The sequence below is a fragment of the Phodopus roborovskii genome, unplaced genomic scaffold (genome assembly GCF_943737965.1).
Source record: "Phodopus roborovskii unplaced genomic scaffold, PHOROB, whole genome shotgun sequence".
Taxonomy (NCBI): domain Eukaryota; kingdom Metazoa; phylum Chordata; class Mammalia; order Rodentia; family Cricetidae; genus Phodopus; species Phodopus roborovskii.
In genome coordinates, this window is record NW_026125281.1 from 36,289,145 (window position 1) to 36,313,190 (window position 24,046).

Genomic DNA, 24,046 nt, shown 5'->3' on the forward strand with positions numbered 1-24,046 from the left:
ACCGTCCCTCCCTCCCTGTCTTCCTTCTTCCTTTCTTTTCTCCCTCCCTCCTCCTTTTTTATTTTTAAAGATTTATTTCTGTATGTGTGTGTTTTGCCTGCATGCATGTATGTATGTGCACCATGGTTGTTCAGGGCCTGTAGAAACCAGAAGAGGGTGGATCTCCTAAATCTGGAGTTACGGATAGTTGTAAGCCACTATGTGGGTGCTGGGAACTGAACCTTGCAAGAGCAGCCAGTGTTCTTAAATGCTACTCGCCTGCCTAGTCCTGGTTTCTTAGGCAGGGATCAAGAAATGGTTGCTATTGATGTTCTAACTACAGTGTGCAGAGAGTTATCTCACAGTGGAAAGTTATCAGCCTAATGTCAGTCAGTGCCTATGCCGAGAAACCCTGAGCCCGAGAGAGTAAGCCGTAAGTCAGAACTATCATGACCCAGTGGTCCTGAGGTTTCTGTAGTGGTGGTCTCGATAACAAGCAGAGTAGGTAGTGATTCCAGTGCTGGATCACCTGAATAGTTACCATGCGCCAAGCTCATAATCACAGCCACCCGTGCTGTTCGGCATCAGCAGGGTTGGTTTGCAGCCTCTTTGCGTGAAGAATGAAACACTTTCTCCTCCTTCCCACAACTTTTTTGTTGTAGATGCATTTTTTTCTGGTCATGGTCTTATCTTCTCAGTCTCTCACATTTTAATGGATCCAATTACAGGTTTAGTGCACGTTAGATAATAACACCCCCGGGAGGAACTGATGAGGCAAGTGGCCTGTGTGTCACCGAGGGTGTGCATCTGAAAGCATCCAGACAAACCGGCCTCAGACCCAGAACTTAGTCACTGGGCCAAGCTCCCCTGTGGCGGTGGTAGCTCAGAGCCTGGCCTTCCGTCTGTCCTCAAGTCCCTCAGTGCATTTTAAATGGAGCAGATTTCCAGTCTGTGGGTTCTGTGCCTGGCACAAGCTCCAGTCATGTGGGAAGTAAGCTCCTCAGTCAGGAAATGGCCTCCATGTCTGCAGAGCATTTCTTGATTGATGATTGGCTTAGGAGGCTGAGACTATTGTGGTTGGTGTTACTCTAGGCAGGTAGTCCTTGGTCCTATAAGAAAGTAGCCTGAGATAGCCTTGGGGGGCGGTAAGTCAGTAAACCCCTCTGTGACCTCTACATCAGTTCCTGACCCCTGGTTCCTGCCCTGACTTCCTTCCACGATGCAAGCTATAAGGCGAAATAAATACTTTCTTCTTTCTCCAAGCCTCTTTTTCTCATGGTGTCCATCACAGCAGGAGAGAGCAAACTCGGATTAGATTCTGTTATGTGCCAGTTTCCTTCGGAGCAGCTTCCTGGTCCTTGGGAGCAGCTTCCAGAGCTCCTGAGGTGTCTTACCCTGCATACCTATCCACTTTCCTCACCATGACCCTTCCCATACTGCTCTTCACTCTTCCACAGCAGTGAATTTGGCCCTGGCAAGGGACATTTTCTTGCCTCTTCTGCCTCTGTCATCAGCCAGCACCGCGTAGGCTTTGGTCCCTGAATCATGGGGCTATCACACTTCACAAGATGGGAGCCGGGCATGCATGCTGTCAGATTTGCTCAACAATATGAATTTGTATTTGAAAACAAGCTGGGGAATGGAGATAAATTACCGTCTTTATAAAATGCACAAATGAACGAGAAACTTGGAAAAAAATCTTTTTGTCTATGGAGAGTATGGCAGTGCCCTTATCCCAAGAGGGCATGCGCCACGCCTGCCCGTGGGCACTCACCTCCTAGTGTGGCATTTAATTTACGTTGTTAACCTGACTGGAGTAGTTAACACGCAGGGCATCAATGAAGCATACCTTTGTCTGTGCATGCCAGGGATCCCCCCATCCATCCCCAGCAACTGAGGGTGGAGGACCCATTGGAAAGCAGGTGGCACCATCCCCATAGACTAGAGTTCTCAGTAAATAAAACAGGAAGACGCGAAACCAGGTAAAAGCTGGAACAGCTGCCCCCTTCCATCCTTCCTGTTCCACCCAGATGTGGAACCCAGATGTGACCAGGCAGCCCTACATTCCGGCCACCATGCCTTTCACACCAGGATTGGTGTCACCTAAATGTTTCTTCTTTAATTACGTCTTGTCAGATCTTTACTATAAAAACGAGAAAAGTAATTCATGTCTATACGCCATATACTTTCACCTACACGTACATACATTTGATAAATTTAAATTTTATAATAAGCCTATTGAGAAATTAAAAATAGTAACTGAATAAACTAGGGTACTTATACTATACATTGTCCACCTTATCCTGTAAGTACTAACGGGAGGGTAATGCATGCTGCATGGATACACTGGACAGCAGAGGACAGTGAGACATCAGAGTACTCACTAGGGTGCTCAAAGCTTATGAACATTTCGTTTTCTGGCATTTGCCATGTAATAGTGTTGGACTGAAGTGGACTAAGTAAACCTAAACTACAGAAAATGAAATTACGGATAACAGAACGTAGCCAGGCAGTGGTGGCCGTCGATCCCAGCACTCGGAAGACAGAAGCAGTCTGCCTCTGTGAGCACCAGGCCAGCCTGGTCTACAGAGTGAGCTACAGGACAGCTAGGGCTGCACAGAGAAACCCGGTCTTGAAAAACACAAACAGCAACAACAAAGAGCAAATGAGAAACTGCTGTTGTGCGTGGGTTCATCCAGTCCAATGCGAATGTGGCATCATGTGTGCGTGAAGAGAGGAGATGTGCGTGCTTTGCTTTGGTGTGTCCAAGGCTTCGTCTGGAGTACCTTCTTTTCAGTCTGGCTGATGGGGCGTGCCTGTAATCCCAACACTGGAGAGGCTAGGGCAGTGTTACCATGAGTTAGTTCAGGGTTAGCCTAGGCTCCATAGTGAACAGCAGGACATCCAGAGCTGTCAGCAATGGCCCTGCCTAAAACCAAACCGAACCCACCCTCAAACAACAGCAACAGCAGAGCCTCCCCTCCCCCCCATCAGTCCTTGAGTCCCTTTGTGCAGATCTACTCTGTGCCTCACCCTTGTTTGAAACTTCTGTGTCAGGCATCATCATCCTCTACGTCCCGCCACCCCAGTCAACGTCTGAGGGACTCATTGTGAGCACCAACATCTAGGTTGAGGTGTTCTGAATTTGGAGCTAGGACATTGGGAATTCCTACATGCTGTGGTTCAGGGGAGGAAAGGGTTTATTTCATGTTACAGATGACAACCGGTGGCGGACATCAAGGCCGGAACTCAAGCGGTTACCTGATGTCAGGTCGTTTGCTGATCCAAACAGTGTTTACCCCGGCCAAGGAACTCACTTCACAGTCAGAGAAGGATCCCAGGGACCATGGAGGATGCTGCTTGCTAGCTGGCTCACAGGCCGTGCTCACGAAACTTTACAACAGGGATGGGGACCACTTGTCCAGGGAATGGCCCAGCCCCAGGGGGCCAACAATGAGGACAGCCCACACAGATGTGCCCACAGGCCAGTCTGATCTGGGCAACCCTCAGTTCAGACACTCAGGCCACTCTGGGCTATGTCAAGCTAACAGTCCCGGTCTCATTGCATGACTTGGTGCATAGTTTGGTCCCTTTGCTTAGGATATTGAGGTGATATTGAGGTCTCAGCATTTAAGAGCACGGACTGGGTTCAATTCCCATCACCCACAGACAGCTCACAACTGTCTGTAACTCCAGTTCCAGAGCTTCTGACACCCTCACAGAGACACACACATGCAGGCAAGACACCAATGAACACAAAATAAAAATTATGCATGAAAAAAAGAGACATTAGGTGACTTGTCCAAGGTCATTAGGGGACCAAGCAGCTGGGCTGTGATGTCACCCAGGCTTGTTTGTATTCTAGACCTGGGTCTTGTAAGTGGTCAGTTTTGTACCTCCTAGCAAGGAACCCCGTAGAGGAGTTAGAATATGTAGACCACCCTCTTACCCCTCCATTTCTGTTCACTGTCCTCCATTTCTATACTAAGCTTGTCAGGGCCTAGAAAAGTCACTGACACAGCCAACCCCCCTCAGTGACTACAGGGCTGCCAGTCAGCACTGACACTGTGTGGTAGGAAACACCCTGGCTTTGCTACTGAGCTTGTTCTGTGACAGATGTTTCCTCATGGGCCAAGCAAAGGTGTGGTGCAGTCTCTTCATTTCGGCCCGGCCTACACTTCTGCGACTGTGTTCGCCCTCCTTATCCGTGCTGTCTCTTCCTTTGTAGTAAAAACTCTTTACCCCGTTTTTACTTTCTCGCCAAGCTCCGGGACCTTGCCAACTCCCTCTGGGCTCGGCAGCCCAGCCTGCCAGTGCCTCCCTCTCCTGCTCATCCGATCTCCGCCCCTCCCCCACCCCTTCTGTGCCCAAGACTCTTTCCTCTCTCCCGTCCCGTCTAAGTGAGGATCCACTGCCTGGTCTTTCCTGTGCACATACATCGGCTCTGTGTGTCATACGAGGGCAGGTGAGAAACAGCTTCAATTACATCTGGGCCCTCTGTCTGGGGAGCAGGGTCAGAAGGCTGCTACCACGGGCTCTGAGGATGTACAGAGGGTAAAGCCTTGGCAGTGACTTAGGGAGATGTCACAGCACAGACATGAACCCCCTGATGGCCCGGCGAGAGGGAGGGAGGTTAGAAGCGCTGGAGGGAGGTTAGAAGCGCTGAAATGCCGGAACAAACCCTCTCACTAAGGGCTTGGTGCAGCTTCCCCTCCCTATTGGAGACCAGAAAGGTCCCAGGACATGGCTTCAAAAGGCAGAGCAGACTGGGTAAGAGGGAGAGCCTGGTTTCAGAGGTGGGGGAGAGTCAGAAACAGTGTCCTAACACTTAAAATTCTTTGCTTCTGCTTGAATAGATAAGAGCCTGGGGGTTGAGGCCACAGGGTGAATGGTCCTAGGAACCTATTGGGCATTTAAGGCTGTGTGTGTGTCAGGCCCTTCTGCTCCTCAGAGGAGCATATCATAGTCCCTCCTGTCCTGATCCCCTACCTGAGGGAGCTCTAGGGCCTAGGGAACGCTGAGAAAAGATGACCCTAAACGGAACCCAGCCAGGAGTTAGCAAAGGAGCCTAAGGCATTCAGGCAGAAATGGTGAGTGCCAGGAATTCAGATGCGCAGAGGACAAAACAGGAGAAGCCTTCTCCCTCCTTAGTCTAAGGGAGACACGTCAGCCTGAGCCCCGGCAGTCTCCGAGGTCCCGGGAGGGGGACGGGAAGCTGGGGACGGGCTCTAGGGCCCGGCGGCCGGGCCGGGGCGGGGTGGAGTGTAAGGTTACAGGGACCGGACTAGCGACCCTCCGGGGCAGCTCCGGCGGCCGCGAGCGCGGGGCGCTCTGGACCCGGCACGGGGTGGGGCGGGCGGGACTGGGAGGGGACCTGGGCATCCCTCCACTTCCCGAGCACAGGGGCGCCCCTCGCCGCGCCGCCCAGCCGCCATCCCCCAGCCGCCGCTCTGCCAAAGCCAGGATCGCCCCATGATCGCCCCATGCGGAGGGCAAAGTCGCGCCGAGGACCGTGTGAGCCTGTGCTGAGAGGTAACCGGATCCAGCCCGGGGCTCAGGGAGGGCTCCCCCGGCCTGGGCCGGGAGGTCTCGGTGCTTCCTCCCGGGAGCCCAGGCTGACATCAGCTCAGCTCCAGAGGTGAGGACTTAGGCGGCCAGATCGGCGCTGGGGCCTCTGAGTGTCCCGACAGGGATAAGACAAAAAGCCGAATCCGGTTCCGTGCCCCCCTCCGAGTGCCCAGCACCTACGGGGCGGATCCCCACGGGAGCCCGGGGACCGGCATCCGCGCGCGGGGCCCCCGACCCGGGACTGGCCTTTCCCGTGTGGCTGGCGGGAGGGTTGGCGGGTGCTGCTGCCCCGGCGCAGACAAAGGCGCGTGGGGCGCCCAGCCCGGACCCCAGGACGCGCCCTGGCCAGGAGGCTTGGGGGCCCCTCCGCCCTGCGCCTTCTTTGTTCTCCCCAAACAAGTTTCTTGCACAGATGGGGGGGTGGGGGGGTTGGATCCGGCTTTTCCCGGCCTGTTGGCACTGCCTTGAAAAAGAATCTGGTTTCCGGGAGGAAACGTAAACTTTCCAATGGGGAGTTGGTTGAACTTTCTTGGAACGTGACATTTGTGGCAGGCTGGAGAGTGACACATCGGCCCACGAGGGCCCTTGACAGCCCAGAGGGCTGGTACTGCTTCCTAGGGAGCCATGCTGGGGGATGAGGTCCCCTGCCCTCAGATCCTAGGCCTGTCCGCCCTCCCCCCAATCCTTTTTGTTTTTGGATAATGTTTGCCTTTCTGCCTTTGTCGTGTGTGTGTGTGTGTGTGTGTGTGTGTGTGTGTGTGTGTGTGTGTGTGTGTATTGTCTCTATAATCTGGACTGTAGTAGCTTCAGGACACAGGACTCCATCCCAAGGGCCTTGATTCTTAGATTTTGGATAGAATTTGGGGCCCTCTGCTTCCTGCTTCTGTCCACATGGTTCTCTCTCTCTTTCCTCTGAAGACTATTAAAAGTTTGCTTATAGAAAGTTCTTGGTGGTGGTGGAGGGTGCGATGTCTCAAAACAGTGCCAACTCGGCTCACCAGAAGCAAACAAGAGCAAACTAGGGGAATATTCAAACAGCTACAATTCCACAAGAAGCCTTTTCAGGGAGTGAAAAGTCAGGGCTTGAAGAAGGAATGCTCCGCTCCTGGCTTCCTGCTGCCAAAACTAGGCTGTGGATCCTGCCAGACCGCATTGAGATTCTCCCTGGCGCCGACCATATGGGGCCCAGGTCGGCGTTGCCCGGTCCAGCAGTGGCGCTTAAGGATCTCTGGGGTTCAGGATCTTGACGATCAAAGCGCTTGCTAGGGTCGTGCTCTGAACATCACATGGTTTTTCTCTAAGATGGTTTTTTATGAGAATAACGAGGAAACAGTACTTATGTTGGTCCGTGTGAAGGAAAGCAAAGATTTGAGCAGAAAGAAAAATCCGGGTATGGAACAGAGAGTTCTAAAGCCCTCTGACTCGGCGGGGTTTGTGGTGTATGCGTAGGTGGCGATTAGATTTTAGGTGAGCTGGTTTTTGTTTCGTCTTGCATGCCACATTTTTTCCCGATGAGGAGAACTTTGGTCCATCTAGAGGTGACAGGCAAGCAGGAAGGTGCCGTCCCTGCAGCCCCCCCCCCCCCGTTGAAAATAGACTCGTGTCTAGGTATTTCAAGTTCTGTTCAGAAGGTGTGGGCCAGCCTGCACTGAGGACACTGGGGGACGGAAGCTGTTAAGAGCGCACCTTTCCTCGACAGCTGCACATGGATGTAGAAACGTGAGTGAGTTTCTGGGAAGGTGCTCTGCTGAGAGAGTGGAGAGGGCCTCCTCCCAGCCAGCATGCCTGTCTGGAGCTTCCCTGGGTGGTCCTGTGCTCTGCCTGATGTCCACCCCCACCCGGAAGTGTGCCCGGAGAGGCCAGGAGGGAGACTGAACTAACGGGCTGGGGCAGGGGCTCTGCTGGGAGAACAGTTGCCAATGTGCATCCTGCAGGTGTGCTGCCGGTCTCCCGGGTACTAGGGAAGAGCTTTGGGGATGATGAAGCACCCACCGCAGGACACAGGCCTTAAAACACCAGCCTCAGATCAAGGGAAATGCTAGGGACCTGTTAACATTTCTAACTTACCAAAGTTCTCTCAAGAGACACTTGGCTGGGGTCTGTGTGTACCTGTGCGTATGGAAGCTCAGGCCAGGAATTTTGTAGTAGTTTTGAATGTTTTTGTTACCATCGGAGGCTATATTACCCAGAATTCAGTAGGGGCACAGAATCCTTGAAAAGCAAGAGGTGAGGGAGGAGTCAGGCCAGAGGATGTATTTGATGACAAAGTTTGCTAGGAATTGTCTGAGGTTATTGAGGTTTTATGTTTGTTTGCCTAGAGATTTGTTTAAAGTCCTGTTGGTTTGACTTTGCTTTGTCTTGGAGGAGTGGTCCTGTGTACAGCTGGCCATGGTGCACTGCTTTTTCTGGAAGGGAGTTGTTGGTACTCTTGGATGTTGTGCTGGTTTGGGTAGCAGGCTTCTGTCGCTTGCATTCACCCCAGGCTCTGGGCAGAACTCCCCGCTTCCCCAAGGGGCTCGGCATCAGGATGTTTTTGTTTGTTTGTTTTGTTGTGTTTTCCCCCTTCCTTTTTTAGGAGGAAGTAGAGAAGTAGGTGTTAGGGATTCGACCCTGTTAAGTGTCTGCGTGCAGCTTTTTAAGTGTTATGCTGTTGAGCATATCTGACTGTGGGTTTGGAGGTCTCCCTGGGCAGGCTGCAGCTTTGTCTCCGTTTCTGTTTGTCATCTCTTAAGTATGCCCGTAGTGTACTCAGCATTGACTTTCCATTTGAAATGGTGATAGCTTCAGAGGATGTTACAGAATATTAGTGAGGTCTAGCGGCTGGTGGCCATTGCATGGTCATGGCACCCTAGCAGAACAGAGGTGGCATGAACGTAATCCTCAGAGCCTAGCCAGGGGCCTTCAGATCGCATGCACATGTGTGACATGTGTGTACCGTGTTTGCACTTCCCATGAATCTAGTTCCACAGTCAAGATACAGAGCTAGTCCGGTTCTCGGGGTCCCTTCTTGCTTCCTGGCTATGGCGGCACCCGCTCCCTCACCCTATGCCTCCGTCCCTGAATCACAGTAACACCCTCTCACCTCACTCAGTTCTCTGTAACTCTGTCCCGCTTAAGGTAAACAAAGCCTTGAAGCACGGAACCTTTGAAATTGGCTCTTTACTCTGTACTGTTTCCATGAGAAAGCGTTTTGTTTGTATCGATGGTTTGTTCATTCTCATCGCCCAGTAATATTCCAAGGTCTGGATGCTCTGTGGTTTGGCCACTTATCTGTTAAAGGATCCCTAGGATGCTTTCAGTGTTTGCTTAGTACTGATAAGGTTTCTGTGGATGTTCGCAGACAGTTTTGTGTGGATATATTTCTTCACTGTTTCAGATAAATACCCAGGAGGCTAGATTCTATGTGTGTTGTTAATAAAAATAATTGCTGAAGTGTTCTTGAGTGGCCATTTCATTCTAGATTCCTCCCTGCCGTGTAAACACCTGGCTTTTCTGCACCCCGACCAGCATCTAGCAGGCCCTATGTGAGCTCACTGTGGTGTTAGTTTGCACTTCCTGAAGGCCTGCAGGCTTGTGTACCCTCTCTGCATATGCACTGTCTGCTTATCTCTTTGGGGAAAGATTACTTCGCTTCCTTCTGCTTCTTTCTTAATTGGGTGGGTTTCCCACCCCCAGTGGATTCTGAGCATCCTTAGCGTGCATAGCTGTGGCATTGCCTCTCCCACAATGGGGTTTGGGCCTTTCATTCTCTTTCTGGAAGCATTTTAAGAACCTTAGTCTGTAATTTTGGTCAAGTCCAATCAACTGACTCTTATTTTTTTCTCTTTATGCACGGAGCTTTTGCTGTTCATCCCTCTTGAAGATGTCTTGCCTAGGCCTGTGTCCCAAAGACTACCTATGCTTGCTTCTAGATGTAACGTTTACATTTTATGTTTAATTTGTAAATCATGTCTTTAGAATCTTTGAGTTTCAGTGTTGACTTTTATTCATTTTTACATGTATAGAAAAAATATTATTTATTGGGTGTGTATACGTATTGGTGTGTGTGTGTGTGTGTGCTTAGTGGTCCCTTTTCTGATCTCATGACCACGACCTCACACATATAAAGGCTGAAGTGTGGGATCTGGTCTCTGACTCGGCAATCTCCAAGCCTAGTCCCAAGTACTAGGACCACATGCCCCAAGGACTCCTGAACAGCGCATGAAGTGACAGCTTTGAAACACGGGTGGAAAGCTCATAATTCCATAGCACGGAGAATGTGTAAACTGTGAATGCATTGAGTTAGGATATATTTAAAAGAAGAGATTGATCCTTACCTCTGCCACTTCCTTCCTGTGCGTCCACAGGGAATTGGGTCTGCTGAACCCTCTGAGGTAGAGTGGGCTGAACGAAATAAGGCGTAGGTCCTTCTCAGCACAGTGCAGACACGCTGGAGGCCTGTGGCGAGCATGTGCCACCATTATTCTTAAAGAGTGCTGATGAGGAGGCTCACTGGGGGAGCCTGATGACCCGAGTTCAATCCTGGGGACACACATGGTGGCAGAAGGGAACACGGAAGATGTCATGTGACCTGCACACGGATGTGGCGGCATGTGCCTTGCTCCCCCGCCCCCATGAAATAAATATAATAAAAAATGTGCAGAAACAGTAGGCAAGCAAACTGCTTCGTAATTTTAAGTGTGCTCTCATGTGAACCTTACAGAAACCCACCCTCCTTCGGCTTGGGGCACTCCTTCAAACAACACATACGATTGATCCTGTGGTCTCGGAAGTGAGGATGCTGTATTCACAGGGTGTAGAACAGGCCTTTTCCTTTTTAGTGAAAGATACCCTTTCTGTGCTGACCACAGCAGGTGGCAGGATGTATGGCTGCTTCCCAAGGCTGAGTGGCCAGGATGTCATCCGACCCAACCCTCCTGACCTCCGGCTGTGTCCCCCCCCACCCCAGTGACCTCCTAATTTTGTTTCCAGAGGGGAAAAGGCAACGATTCTCACCCTGGGAGTGCACAAGAGTTGGAAGGGTGCTGAGGCAGCCCCAGGAGGCCATGGAGAGGCCTAGGACTTGGGTTTCTAACATGTCTGAACTGCTGAGCTGAGCTGCTGAGCTGCGCTGTAGGACCACACATGGAGAAGCCTGCCTGCCACAGAGCAGGCTTTAGGTTGGGCCGGAAGCAGCCTGCTTTGGGACAGAGTTTGTCTGTGTTTGTAAGGTCACTTTTGGAATGGGCTGGTTTCTGAGGTGAGTGGTGGGTATCGCTGTACTTTCTCCTCGGCTCTCTCTGGTCAATCTCTGTCCCATACTCTCCCCACCCACCTGTGGCTTGTCACTCAGAACACATGCCAGGTCTGGGTCTGGGCCACGGTAGACAGGTCATAGTGCCTGAAAAAAAAATAGTGGATTTGCTCAATATTTATATCCTAAGGTTAACAGGAGTTTAAATGCGGCAACGAGTATAAAAGTTCTACAGAAGACATGAAGGTAAGGTACTGTGAAACCAGGCTTAAAACCATTTTGTTTTTAATTGTGTGTATACACATGTGTCCATGAGAGACTGTGTGCACGAGAGGCAGATGTCCGTGGAGGCAGGTCATCAACCTTGCATCCTCTGGGGCTAGAGTTACAGGGGGTTGTGAACACCCTGACGGGGGTCTGAAGACTGAACTTGGGTTCTCTAGAAGAGCAGTGAGTGTTCCTAACACTGTTCACTCATGTCTCCAGACTCTTTAAAAATGGTCCCATGCATCTTTAATATGTCTCTGGACTTGGGCTGGGCCATCTCTCCAGATGCTAAGAAGGCCACCAATCAATGGCCTCTGCGTACACTAAGACAGTTGCATAGACATATGGAGAAGGTTCCAGCGGGGAATGAGCAGTTGGCTTGGGTGTTTGGGGGCTTCTAAACCAAGATGCTGTGGAGGCGCATTGACAGATGGCTACAGCAGCAACCAGAGATGGGCACAGAGGCTCAAGTGGGGAGACATTCCGTTTCCTTGCGGGACCAAAATGGGATTCCCCACACCTCCCCCGTCACTTGAGGACAAATCTGTTTATCTTTATCTCTTTTAAAGCTGTAGACCTCCAGTGTTCATAGACAACACCAGCCCCCCTTAAAGCAATGGCTACTTAAATCAATGAAAAGCTGAAAAGCTAGGACGTCAGCTCTGATGGGCACAATGCAGGCTCTAGTAATTATGTCCACTGTTGCAGTCAGTCTGCCCAGTGTTGGTTCACTGGTTAGCTGTCAGGTGACAGAAGCTCACTTATGGAGGAAAGGCTGAGTGCCCCCTTGGAATTCAGCTGCAGCCAGATGGGGAGACTCTCCCCCAGGGTGAGCGCTCAGTGGGTGGATGCTTGCACAGGTTGCTCCTCTGTCTATAAGGCAGATCAGCATGGTATCTGTAGGCCAGGGTACGGCACCCAGGCTTTTATCAAAAGGTACCTTCTATTTCTAGGGATTCTCCTAGGGGCTGCTACTCAGGTCGGATACGCAGAAGGGCTGGGTAGAATCAGTACAGAGACCCTTCTTAGCAAGGCCAACACAGCCAGCTTGGCCACCCCACCTTGGTCAGGCTCACAGTCCAACCAGCTTTGGTCATTCAGTATTGGGGGTTAGCCCAGAACCGTAGAACCAGCTTTGGTCATTTGTTCAGCATTGGGGGCTAGCCCAGAACCGTGGAACCGGCTTTGGTCATTCAGCATTGGGGGCTAGCCCAGAACCGTAGAACCGGCTTTGGTCATTCAGTATTGGGGGTTAGCCCAGAACCGTAGAATCGGCTTTGGTCATTCAGCATTGGGGGCTAGCCCAGAACCGTAGAAACAGCTTTGGTCGTTTGTTCAGCATTGGGGGCTAGCCCAGAACCGTGGAACCGGCTTTGGTCGTTTGTTCAGCATTGGGGCTGGTCCAGTTCCTCTCGGCAATGTTTGGCCTTTCTCCCGTCCCTCCTGGGCCTGTCATCCTGACTGTTACGCCATTTGAAAATGTTCTGTAAACTGAGTCCCTGTCCTAATCAGCCTCCTGTCTGTCCCCAGGTCTTTGCAGGTGACCTCCGATGACTTCCTCCTGCTTCTCTTTCCTTACTAGTCTTCCTGGCTCTTGTTTGCCACAGGCACCACGCGGCAGGCTTCTGCTCCGTCTCCCAGGCCTTTTGGGCTGTGTTTTCCTTTCTCTGGTTTTTTCCTCCTCTTTTCCTCCATCATCTCCAAACAGGCCCATCAAGACAAGGATGGTAGACAGCTGGTCTGGCAGGCTTGCTTTGCCAGGAGCCAGCCAGGAAGGAGGCCTCTCCCACCCGGCTGCTGCTGCTGCTGCTGCTCCTGCTCCTCTACAGTTAGGGCAGCCTTGGGTACTGTGGCTCAGGAATGGGTGCAGGAATTCACATGAGAGGAAAGCCTCTTCCTTCCTGAAGGGCTTGGAAACCGTGTTTCTTGTTAGTCCGTGTCCTTGTCTGGCCCTGTGGAAAGTACTCTGGTTAAGTCTGGTGCCCTGTGGATGCTGCCCCTCACCCCCGCCACAGAAGTTCGTTGCTCATTCTGAAGATGTAGGGGAAAGTTGAAAGATTTAAAGGCCGACATGCGAGGAATTTACTTTTGTGGAACTTTGGGGAATTACGGGCACTGGAGAAATAAGGGTAGGCAGTTCGGGACCGTGCTGTTTCAGGATTACGTAAATAGATTTACACGTGCTCCTATGTAAAGCAGGCCATGTATAGAGTGGGGAGGTAAGAATATGGTCTCCTCTGAAATACATATTTTCTTAGTTCTGAGTTTAAAAAAAAATGAGATTTTCCAAAACTGTGACGTTCCTTACATTTCCTCCAAAGTAAATTCCGAGAACTTGGGGGTGAAAAAATGAAATAAATACACACATTTATATTCAGGTGACATTTACCCAGAGGCTTAGATCATTGCATTCATTTAGGGGCACAAAGCAAGGATTTTAGTGAAGGCTGCTTATAAAATGAACAAGTTTGCAGTATTGAGGTGGTTTGTATGTACACAGCCACTCGTGGGTGTGGGTGCTGGAAGGTGCTGTGTCTTCCTCCCTTGACCGCCACCCTGTTTTCCGTCTCCCACTGAGTGTGCACTGGCTGAGATGGCTGGCTGATGAGCTCCGAGACCTGGATGTTGGGGATGGAAACTCTGGTCCATCTCTCCCGCCATAAGTCGACAATTACAGATATGTTCCTGGAACTTCAGCGTATTTCAGTTTTATGGAGGAAGGTATCTGCTGAGCTTACTGAGGTGGTGCGTACTGTTTTTAGACAAATGAGCCAAGATGGTGCAGAAGTGTGAATATGGAATGTCCCCCGGATGAGTGCACACTTGTCCCACGTTATTTAGATGTTTCCAAGGCCCTGGAACTTATGACAGGAAATAGACTGAGCTGTCTCCCCAGCCAAAGTAAGAGCAATTTTTGTGTCTTGTGTCTCATCTTGGCTATATCATTCCAAGGCTCAGTGTTTGGGGGGGCGCTGAACATTAATTGCCACAAGTGTTAAGATTCTAGAAAGCCCATTATCAACATCACACACTTAGTTTCCTCTGCACTGTGAGTGAAAGTACAGGGTCGCCCCCTCAGGGCACAGAGGACCGATTTGACCCTGACCTTTACCTCAGTACGCCACTTGCGAACTGAAAAATTATAAAGCAAAGGTTTGGGGAAGGTTATTTGTTTGTTTGTTTGCTTGCTTTCAATGCAGAAGGCAGATCTGTCCCACCCACTTAGCACCCTGTTGTTGCCAAGCTTAAGGGGCTGTGAACCTTAAAGCCTGGCTTCTGAATACCTCTGCAGACCCCTCTGCTCTAGACTTGCATGACACACAAGTCACATAATTTGGGGGCTTGGAAGAGGCTTTGGGGAATGTCAGATATTCCTTTATTTTGCTCTTTGCCAACAGGGCTACAGCAACATGGTTTCTGGGAAATTATCGGTGTAGCCTTCCCTAGTCCTAAGTGGTGGAGTGTGAAACCAGTTTCAGTGCGGATTGTTCGCTGAAACTCTGACCTCAGAGTCACCTTGACCTGCTGAGCTGCTTTCCACTGTTCTTACAGACTTAACTGATTCCTCATCTCTATGTGTGAGTCCGTGTGTGTGTGTGTGTGTGTGTGTGTGTGTGTGTGTGTGTGCATTCGTGCATGTGTGGTTGTGCATATAAAGACCATGGGTTGACACAGAATTTGCATCAATAGCTCTCCGTTGTAATTTTTGAGACAGGGTCTCTCACTGAACCCGGAGGCCATGAATTTGTCAGGCTGTCTGTCCATCACAAGCTCCAGGGATCTGTCTATCTCTGTCCCCCAGTACTGGAGTTTTAGGTATACTACCACATCTGGTTCTTCGCGTGGGAGCTGGCACCCTAACTAAGGTCCTCACACTCATGTGGCAGGCATCCGCCTGGCTGAACCTTCTCCCCAGCTCCCCGTGATCGTCTTGTGAACATTAATGCTATTGTTGAACTTCCCTATTTTCATAAAACAGATGTAACGTTCACTGAGCACTTACTCTGAATGGGAACACTGCATGACCCTTGTCTCTTCTAGTACTTGTGATTATTTGCATTAGCTTTTGGTAAAATCTTAAGTCTGATGTGATCCAGTAGTCATCCATTATAGGCCTGGATTCTGATGCTAAGCAAAACGAAGCCCAAAGTACGCATGCCTTTGTCTGTTTGCTCCTGTCTTCGTCTTCCAATACTAGGGTTTTGTGTGGCAGGGTCATTCTGTTACCTCGTCAGTCACTCCGTCCTGGTGTCCTTCCCTTTGGGAGTCTGTCCTGGCTTCCTGCTGGATGACTCACCCGTGTCTTTCCCCCTTCGTAAGAGCAGAATGTGTCACGGAGTCCCTCCTTCACCCCGTGAAGTAATCCTTGTTGGCTTGCATCTCTGCTCACGAGCCTTCCCACAGGGTCAGCGGGGTAGCTGTCTGCCTTGGGCGGCACTGTCCTAAATCCACAGGCTTTCCCTCACCCGACAGAGCTCAGCAGTCTTCAGTCTGCCTTCCTGAGTGGTTCCCCGGAGGTGCTAGGCTTCCACCTTGGCCTGGGCTGGGAGGTGACTCATTTCTAATCAGAACCTATTTGTAGCATTTCTCTTACACCTCACATCTTGCAGATGTGCTGCATAGAAGGGATGGGTAAAGTGTGTGATACAGAATAGTGTTTCTCAGAGTCCTCCGTGGAACCCTGGGAGATTCCTGCGTCCTAGCAGTTCTGCGCATGCGCACACTTTTCTCTGCAAGTTGCCATCTGCACCGGGGTGCGGGAACAAATGCTCCGGTGGGCCTGAAGGGGTCAGGGTGCCGCCCTCGACTGCCACACACAATAGAAATGTAAAACTTAGGAATGCTCTAGGTGATGCAGTACAAACGATTAACGCACACATTTCCTCTCAGTTAATGTGCCATGTCCAGGGGGAACGGCCTCTGCGGGGGGGGGCGGGGATGTGGGAGTGGGGGTGGAGGCGTGTACCCGAGATGAGGGACATTTAATGAGCTGCTTTCAAAGGGGAAGTTTTGAAAATCCAGTATGCATTTATTGTATGTGCATGAGTGTTTTTCCGGCATGTGTGGTAAGTATACCATGTGTGTGCAGTACCCACAGAGGCCAGAAGACGGCGTCCAATCCTCTGGAGCTGGAGCTGCAGACACTTGCGAGCCGCCATGTGGGTGCCGAGAATTAAACCCAGGTCCTCTCAAGAGCAACACGTGCCCTTATCCACCGAGGCATCGCTCCATCCCCGAGCCTCTCACGGTTGCAGGGTGCAATAATAGCCCCCCAGTTCTGTTGTGTTGTGAAAATAAGGCCCTAGTACTGTGAGAACATTCCTGCACATGCTCAGTGTAGGGTCCGTGGTTTCCCCTTCTCCCTGAGCCCCACACAAGCTACCCAGAATATCTATTGTTGACATAAGAAAGAGTGGCATTTCCCGTGCTAAAAAGATCTCAGGCCAGTTTCCTTCCCTTTATCGTGGGGGCTCCATACAGCAGCCACCTGACTGCACACGCTGATTACTCCTGGACCTCCACAGCCTTACACTCCTGCATCAGAGCCCTGACTGCAGAATCTGCGCAACTGTGTGTGTGTGTGTGTGTGTGTGTGTGTGTGTGTGTGTGTGTGTGTTCTCTGCAAGTGAATCCTGGTGTCGTAGGACAACGACTGGCTTGCTTACTTCTTTGTATTTAAAGCTCCTATCACGCTGTTCTGGAACACTGATAAGAGCTCAGAGACATTTCTAAGTAAGCACAGCTAAGTTAAACTTTAGACAAGTTTAAATTGTTTATCACACATTTCGCTTTGAGGGAGTCTAAATTAAACAGACATCAGTGTGTTGGCTTCATGTGTTTTCTGGAGTCGGAGGCTTGGTCGGTGGATCAGGATTCGAGTTTGATATGGGTTTGCAGACCATCATGTTTGGGGCTGAGTCTTGGAAGCTTCATGTATTCCCTCCCACACCAAGTCTGTGTTTCAATCATGTCTTTCAGGGACAAGAGTGAGCAAGCCCATTCCACCGTGCATTTCCTCTTAGGAGAGTGTACACTGTGAGAAGGTTGTATATCATGTATAGGTGTGTTGTGCACAGGTGTGTGTTTGTGCACATGTGTATTGTGAGCAGATGTGTTGTGTGTGGCGCACAGATGAGTGTTGTGCACAGGTGCTTGTGCACAGTTGTGTATTGTTTGCAGGTGTGAGCAGGTTGTTGTGCACAAGCATGTGTTGTGTCCAGGTGTGTGTTATGTCACGCGTGTAAAGGTGAAGAGGCTGACTCTGCAAGTCTCACCTTGTCTCAGGTGCCTGCCGTATGACGTGGCTCATCCCTTGTTTTCTGACTGTGCTCTTGGGCTCTCTAGTTCTCTTTGGGCCAGTGTTTCTAGGCCTGCATCTCCTTGACAGGGCTATTCCACACCCCAGGGAACCTCCAGTCCTGCCGGGACCAGGTGCCAGGTCACTAGGTTCAACTGCGAGCATTTGGCACACTCAGCAATTCCTCAGCCCTTCAGAAGGTGAGGTATTAGCTCTGGAGTTGGTTGTGGTGGCTGAAATGTCTCCTAAAGTTAGAGGAGCTAGGGTATGCTGGCAGTGAAGCAGGTTCCAGGTGCATGGGAAGCTTCGGATGATATGTAACAGGAAGTCTGGCACATTGGTGACATCTGGGAATTGTCTTGCTATCACATCTTGGAGGAATGGGCCTGTGGCCTGCAGACCCCAGAGCCCCAGTATTAGCTGCAGAGGGGACAGAAAGCGTTCCTGTGTCTTAGGGAGCCCAGGGTGCAAGGAACTATCCGGAACACCCCAAGGCCACTCAGAGAGGGATGGTTAACTTTTCCTCTCAGCTGTGTGGTGCTGAGAGTCCCAGAGAACCCTGCTATATTCTCTGTGCAGTCAGAGAATATGCTTAACAAGTGCACAGCCTGCCCTCAAAGGCTTGGCCATCTCCCGAGGGTGGTAGCAGCGCCTCACCTTAAGCAGCGCTGTCTCCAAGTCCTGACTGTGAAGTTAAGTGCTAAGTCGTCCATACATGACTTCTGTGGTGGCCGATGGGAGGCTGTGTGTGTTGGGGGATTAGGAAAGGGGGTAGGGGGCCAATTCAGCTCAGGGGAGGCGCTCTAGAGGAAGTAAGCCTAAAGAGTGAGCTAACTGAGAACTTAGAGCAGTTGGAGGTGTGGGATGGGGGAGCACTGGAGGATGAAGGTGACATGCTCACAGGATGGGGGGGGGGATGCTGCCAGCCAGAGGAGGGGCCTAAGGATACACAGCCTTGGGAACCAAAGCAAGTCTGACTTCAACATGATAGACCAGAGTTGTGTATGAAAGAGGTGGGGTGTGGGTAGGGACCAGAAGAGGGGAGTCCTAGCGCGCGCACGTGTGTGTGTGTGTGTGTGTGTGTGTGGTGTGTGTGTGTGTGTGGTGTGTGTGTGGGTGGTGTGTGGTTGGTGTGTGTGGTGTGTGTGTGGTGTGTGGTGTGTGTGTGTGTGTGGTGTGTGTGTGTGGTGTGTGGTGTGTGGTTAGTGTGTGTGTGGTGTGTGTGTATGTGTGTGTGGTGTGTGTGTGGTGTGTGTGGTGTGTGTGGTGTGTGTGGTGTGTATGTGTGGTGTGTGTGTGTGGTGTATGTGTGGTGTGTGTGTGTGTTGTATGTGTGGGGTGTGTGTGTGTGTGAGGTGACACCATGACCGATGACTAGAGTTTAACCCTCAAGGGGACTTCTGAGTCTGCTCAGTTGGCATGGTGACAGATGCTGATGCTCTCAGAGGCCTCCGGTTACCATGGGAACGGAGTTGCGATACTGCTTACAGCCCTCTGCCCTGCCTTTTTCCTCCCCTAGAAAGCTGGTTTTAGTTTAACCCCAATTCATTTTTCTTCAACAGTGAGGCCCCTGATCATCTCCCGTTAGTGAGAGAAAAAGCTTTGGCCGGGTCGCACCACCAGCAGGCCTAACAGACAGTCACAAAGAAAGGAACGATCCAGAACCTTGGAGGGACATACACACGTTTCCAGTGCCCCCAAAGCTCTGAAGTGTGTGTGGGCGGCAGGATTCTGTGGCTTGTGATTTTGTTACGGAAAGGAAAGGCTCTTGGTGAAAGGGGCCTTGTAGGTGTGGGGAAATATTAAACTCCATCGGATTTCAGAGCATCAACTTGTATTGAGCACGCTAGAAAAGACAGTTGCCTCCCTAGACCACCTGCCCAGAGACCTGGTACCCCATGCTGACCTTGGCTTCCTTTCCTGTGTTTCGGCCCTGCCTCCAAAACCTTCAGCAGAGGGTCTGGTTTACCAGAGGTCACCAACTCTAAGTCACTCTCTTAGCCCAAGGGGCCTTGTGTGGAAGCCCTTCGGGTGCCCCTCCACACAGCCATGATGCTGCTGAGCTAGCAAACCGTGAGAGGACCTTGGTCTCCCTACTTGTGGGTCCCTGGGTCTGAGCCAGACCTTAAAGGGGCCTTCTGGGTGGCAGTGGTGTCTGGACAGCTTTTGTGGCTTCTTGCAGCCCCTGCTCCCTGTAAGGAGGTAGCAGCAAAGCAAACAGCATTCTGCTCAGCTGTGCATCTGCTTCCAAGTCCTTAGTTCAAAAATCCTTGGTCTGACATTTGCTTAAGAAAATAGAATAGATTTTTGCTAGAGAAATTCCTTGTGCAAGTCAGTGGAGTAAAATGGGCAAGAAGGACCAGGAACATGTGTCAGAATCCCAAGACCATGTAAACATTTGCTGTCTGACCTAGGAATCCCGTCCAGGCTGAGACGAAACCACAGCCATTTTCCTGGTGCCGTGTTGACTCTGGTTTCTTAGGCAGGGTCAGTGCTGGATAACTGCACTGTCTATTGCTCGAGTGGAATAGAACTACCTGGACCTCTCATCTGTGGACTTCCTTGCCTTTCATGTCTGTATATGTATGAAAGATGTCTTGAGTGACCATAGACATCTGGTATAGACATCTGGTCATCGCTGGGCACAGTGTCTTTGTGTGTGTGTGTGTGTGTGTGTGTGTGTGTGTGTGCGCGTACACGCATGCGTGTGCTAGTTCTTTCATTGGAGACCATGTAGTAAAAGGCAGTGTGTTTTGGAGATCATCTAAGCACAGGTTCCTTTAAAGTCTGCTCTTCCATGGTTTGGCATACTCCTACTTGGCTATCCACGGAGAAACGTGATTGGTATGAATGCTGTTGTGGCTGTGACGGCTAAGTTCATTGTGAGAGCTATATTAAAAGTGCACACATTCTCTCTCTCCTTACATGCATTTGTATATACTCTATTGCTTTTATTGTATTCAGAGCTCAGTCTCTTAATCACATGACTAGACAATACTAGAAAATAGCCTGTAAAGTTGTTAAACGCCATGCTACCCCACGCCACTCCTGACTCAGCACAATTTTAAGAAAACACAACCCTTTGATTGGAGCACATGTGCTCTTGACTCCAACCCCTACACGGAGTGAGCTTGCAGGGTAGGGGTGGGTGGTGGTGTTTTGTGGTTTATTTTCTTCCCTGATGGGTCTCACTTTCCTCTAGCTTTGGGACCCTAACATTCACTGCATATCGGAGTCATTTTAACAGCTTTGTAAAAGACAGCCTGTATTAGTCTGGTGATATATGCCTGCAGCTCCAACTACTCTGGAGGCAGAGGCAGAGGGATTGCATGTTCAAGGTTTCCTAAACTATAGAGTTGAATTGAGTTTAAAACCAAACCAGCCTAGGCAACTTAGCAAGACCCTCTATCAAAATAAAAAAAAAAAAATATTGTAAGAAGCAAGAAATATATCTCAGTCAGTGGTAAAAATACTTCCTGGTATGCCCAAGACATTGGGTTCAGTCCTCAGGACTACACACATAGACACACACACACACACACGTGCACACACACAGATACACACACACTCACACACACAGATGCACACACACACAGAGATACATAGACACACAGAACACACACACTCACACACACCCAGACACACACACCCAGATGCACACACATACTCACACAGACACACATAGACACACAGAACACACACACACACACACACACACACAGATGCTCACACAGAGCAGAGTTTGCCTGGGTTCTACCCTCCTGTGCTGGGGTTTGAAAACTACCCTAGCCTGTGCCTTGTTCCCCTCGTGTGCAGGTAGGAACGAGGTGGGGACTGTACTTTAGAGCAGAGCTGTGCAGAACCTTCCGGATTTATAGGTGTGACAGATGAGGAGCAGGAGGGAGCCTCAGTTCTCTTTTCCGGACTCCCAGGGTTCCCACTGGGCGCTGCGGAAGGAGATGCCCCCGGCATTAGGACTGCGGGTTTAGGCTGCTCTTGGTACAATGTATCTTTCATGCTTAGTGCATGCTCATCTCTTAGTGAGAGTCCCAACTAGATTTATTTCAAATTTACAAGATAAGTATTTCAGCCGTGGAAATCCTAATTTTATCTTTCTGGGCCAGACGTGCCTATGATCTGGTGAGCACACACGAATGCTATTTTACCTGTGAAGTGCGATGACTCAGGGAGAGGGGCTCTATTCCTGCCTCTGGCCCTTGGGTGTTGTGAATCACTAGTAGCTCCCATCTTGTGCAAAACATAGTGGGGATTTCAGGTGCCTGGTTTAAACCATTTCTGAAAATTTTTTTTCTTTTCTTTTCCAAAATGGAGTTATCTTTCAGGCAGGCAGGCAGGAATTTTAATAAATGATAAAATGGGTCTCTAGAGAAAGTGGAGACAAATGGCAGAATGTTAATCTTGGTTTCCATGTAGAGAGCAGGAAGGGAAAGTGGCCAGAGTCACAGATGGCAAATGTGCTGTCCGTAACCCTGAGGTGGGGCTCATGTTCAGTAGCGTGTGTGTCCAAAAGTAGCATCGAGTTTAAGTGCGTGCGTGCGTGCGTGCGTGTAGCTAGCTGAATGGCCATTTCTTGGCTGAGGCCCAGGCCCAAGCCCCTGGTCCTTCTGCAACATGAGACTCAGAAACTTCACAGAGACCGGGCACGCTGTGTCTCAGCTGACACGTGGCCTGGCAGCGTGGCCTCCTCTCCTGTCGTATTTATGGACAGACAACTGCTCTCCTCACCTTTCTTTTTCTGGTGTGTTCCGCCACCTCCTTCCTGCCTTCTACCTTGACCGTGGCACAGCTCATGCCTCTTGTTGTTGCACAGAGGATGCTGGGCAGGCCGCTGGGTGACGGCTTTGTGCCTGTACTCATCGGGTCTCGAAGGCTTGTGGGTCACCATGGTGGGTGGCCACGTTTGTGCCAGTTGTGAGAAGTAGCCTTGGAACTTTATGAATGAAACAGGCAGACTCCCTGCGAGCTGCCGTGTGGGTGACGTGCGCCACACAGGAAGGGCATGTGACTGACACTAACACACACATCTTCCTTCTCTCAGCCCCTCCCCGCATCTGCTACAGCCCCAGCAGCCCTGTGCAGATTCTAGAAGAGCCCGCCTACTTCTCCCCAGACGCGCAGCTCTATTCCGGGAGGCATGAAGCATCTCCTTTGACAGTAGAGGCAACTGGAGGCCTGAGGGGGAAAGGCGGTAAGTTTTTGCTGCTGTCGGTGTGTTGAGGGGGAAAGGTGGTAAGTTTTTGCTGCTGTCGGTGTGTTGAGAGCAGCGAGGGGCAGACTTTCTCATTTTCAGCTCTTCGGCAATAGGTAACCCTGTGCCGGGCTTCACTTTTCACCAGTTTGCTAACCTAAGGCCAATGGCAGTCTGAATAATAGTTTGTAAGTCTTAAATACTCTTGGCAGAACATTGCATAACATTTATTTACTATTGGCTATTACGGATAATCTCTTGCTATTTGTAATTTGTGTTAATTTTATACATGCGCGCGCGCACACACATGGGCACACGCACACACACGCGCGCACACACATGGGCACACGCACACACACGCACACGCACACACACGGGCACGTGGCATTTCCTGGATTTGACACTGTTCTTGGTTTCAGGATTCCCCTGAGGTCTTGGACTGTATCCTTGAAGGTGAAAGAGGATACTGTCTTTCAGACTTTTCTTTATTCTCTAGCCTTAAGTTGCCATCCTGAGCTAAGAGTTGTCTCAGGCCAGGAGATGTATATAATTCATGTTGTACCATGATGCTAATAAGACCGCTTGGGCTTGGGATAGATAGCTCAGTTGCTAAGTGCTTGTCATCCAGGCACCAGGTCACCTACCCACGTGGTGGGACGTGCTTGTCAGCCCTCGTGAGGTGGAGAGAGATGGGTCCCTAACTCACTGGTCTAGTTATTGATCCCCGGGTCCCAGTGAGAGACTGTCCCAAAATACCAGTGACCTTTCCCCTTACCCCAAGGCTTGGAGAATATTGTGGAAGAGAGGACAGAAATATCGTAAGCTGGAGAACGGAGGGAGTGCTGTGAAATGCTGTTTCATGATATGGCTGTGCCATAACTTGAACTCACAGCGGCTGTGGGACCTGCACAAGGCCACCCCACTAGATCAGTCAATATCCCAGCTGGAAGCACTGAGTTCAGTGGGTTACAAAAAGTTAGGGGTCAAGACCATGCTGGCTGGGGAAATCCACAGAAGCAGCTGACCCCAGCTCGTGCACCCCAGTCTGACAGCTGGTAAACAGACTTCTGAACATGGGTGTTAGTTGGGAGGACTGGGCAGTCTATGGGGCCTCTGGTAGAGGATCAGTATTTAACCCTGGTATATGAGTGGACTTTGGGAGCCCGTTCTACATAGAGGGACACTCCCTCAGCCTAGACACATGGGGAGGGCCTGGGCCCTGCTCCAGATGACATGACAGACTTTGAAGACCCCCATGGAGGGCTTCACCCTCCCTGGGGAGCAAAAGGGAGATGCTTTGTTGCCTTTAGGCCCCGAACTCCAACACGTCACAGTGTCCTGGACAGGAGGAGGGTCATGCTTGCTAGGTGAATGAGATGGCGTCTTCCCTTGGGATGTTCATTGTTTGTTGCAATTGTCAGTTTGGTTTTTTCAGGTCTTGCTGTGTAGCCCTGATTAGCTTGGAACTGACTGTGTAGACCATAGTGGTCTC

At 50.6% G+C, this 24,046-nt stretch overlaps 1 protein-coding gene across 1 annotated transcript in view; it reads left to right on the forward strand.

Moving 5' to 3' along the window:
- The first annotated feature begins 5,359 nt into the window (after window positions 1-5,359).
- Window positions 5,360-24,046, forward strand: part of Amotl1 (angiomotin like 1) — a 60,090-nt gene continuing 41,403 nt past the window's right edge. The window contains exons 1-2 of the mRNA XM_051198919.1: window positions 5,360-5,511; window positions 22,405-22,554. Of these exons, the coding sequence (XP_051054876.1) occupies window positions 5,463-5,511; window positions 22,405-22,554 (199 nt within the window). The 5' untranslated portion in view covers window positions 5,360-5,462. The remainder of the gene's footprint in view (window positions 5,512-22,404; window positions 22,555-24,046) is intronic.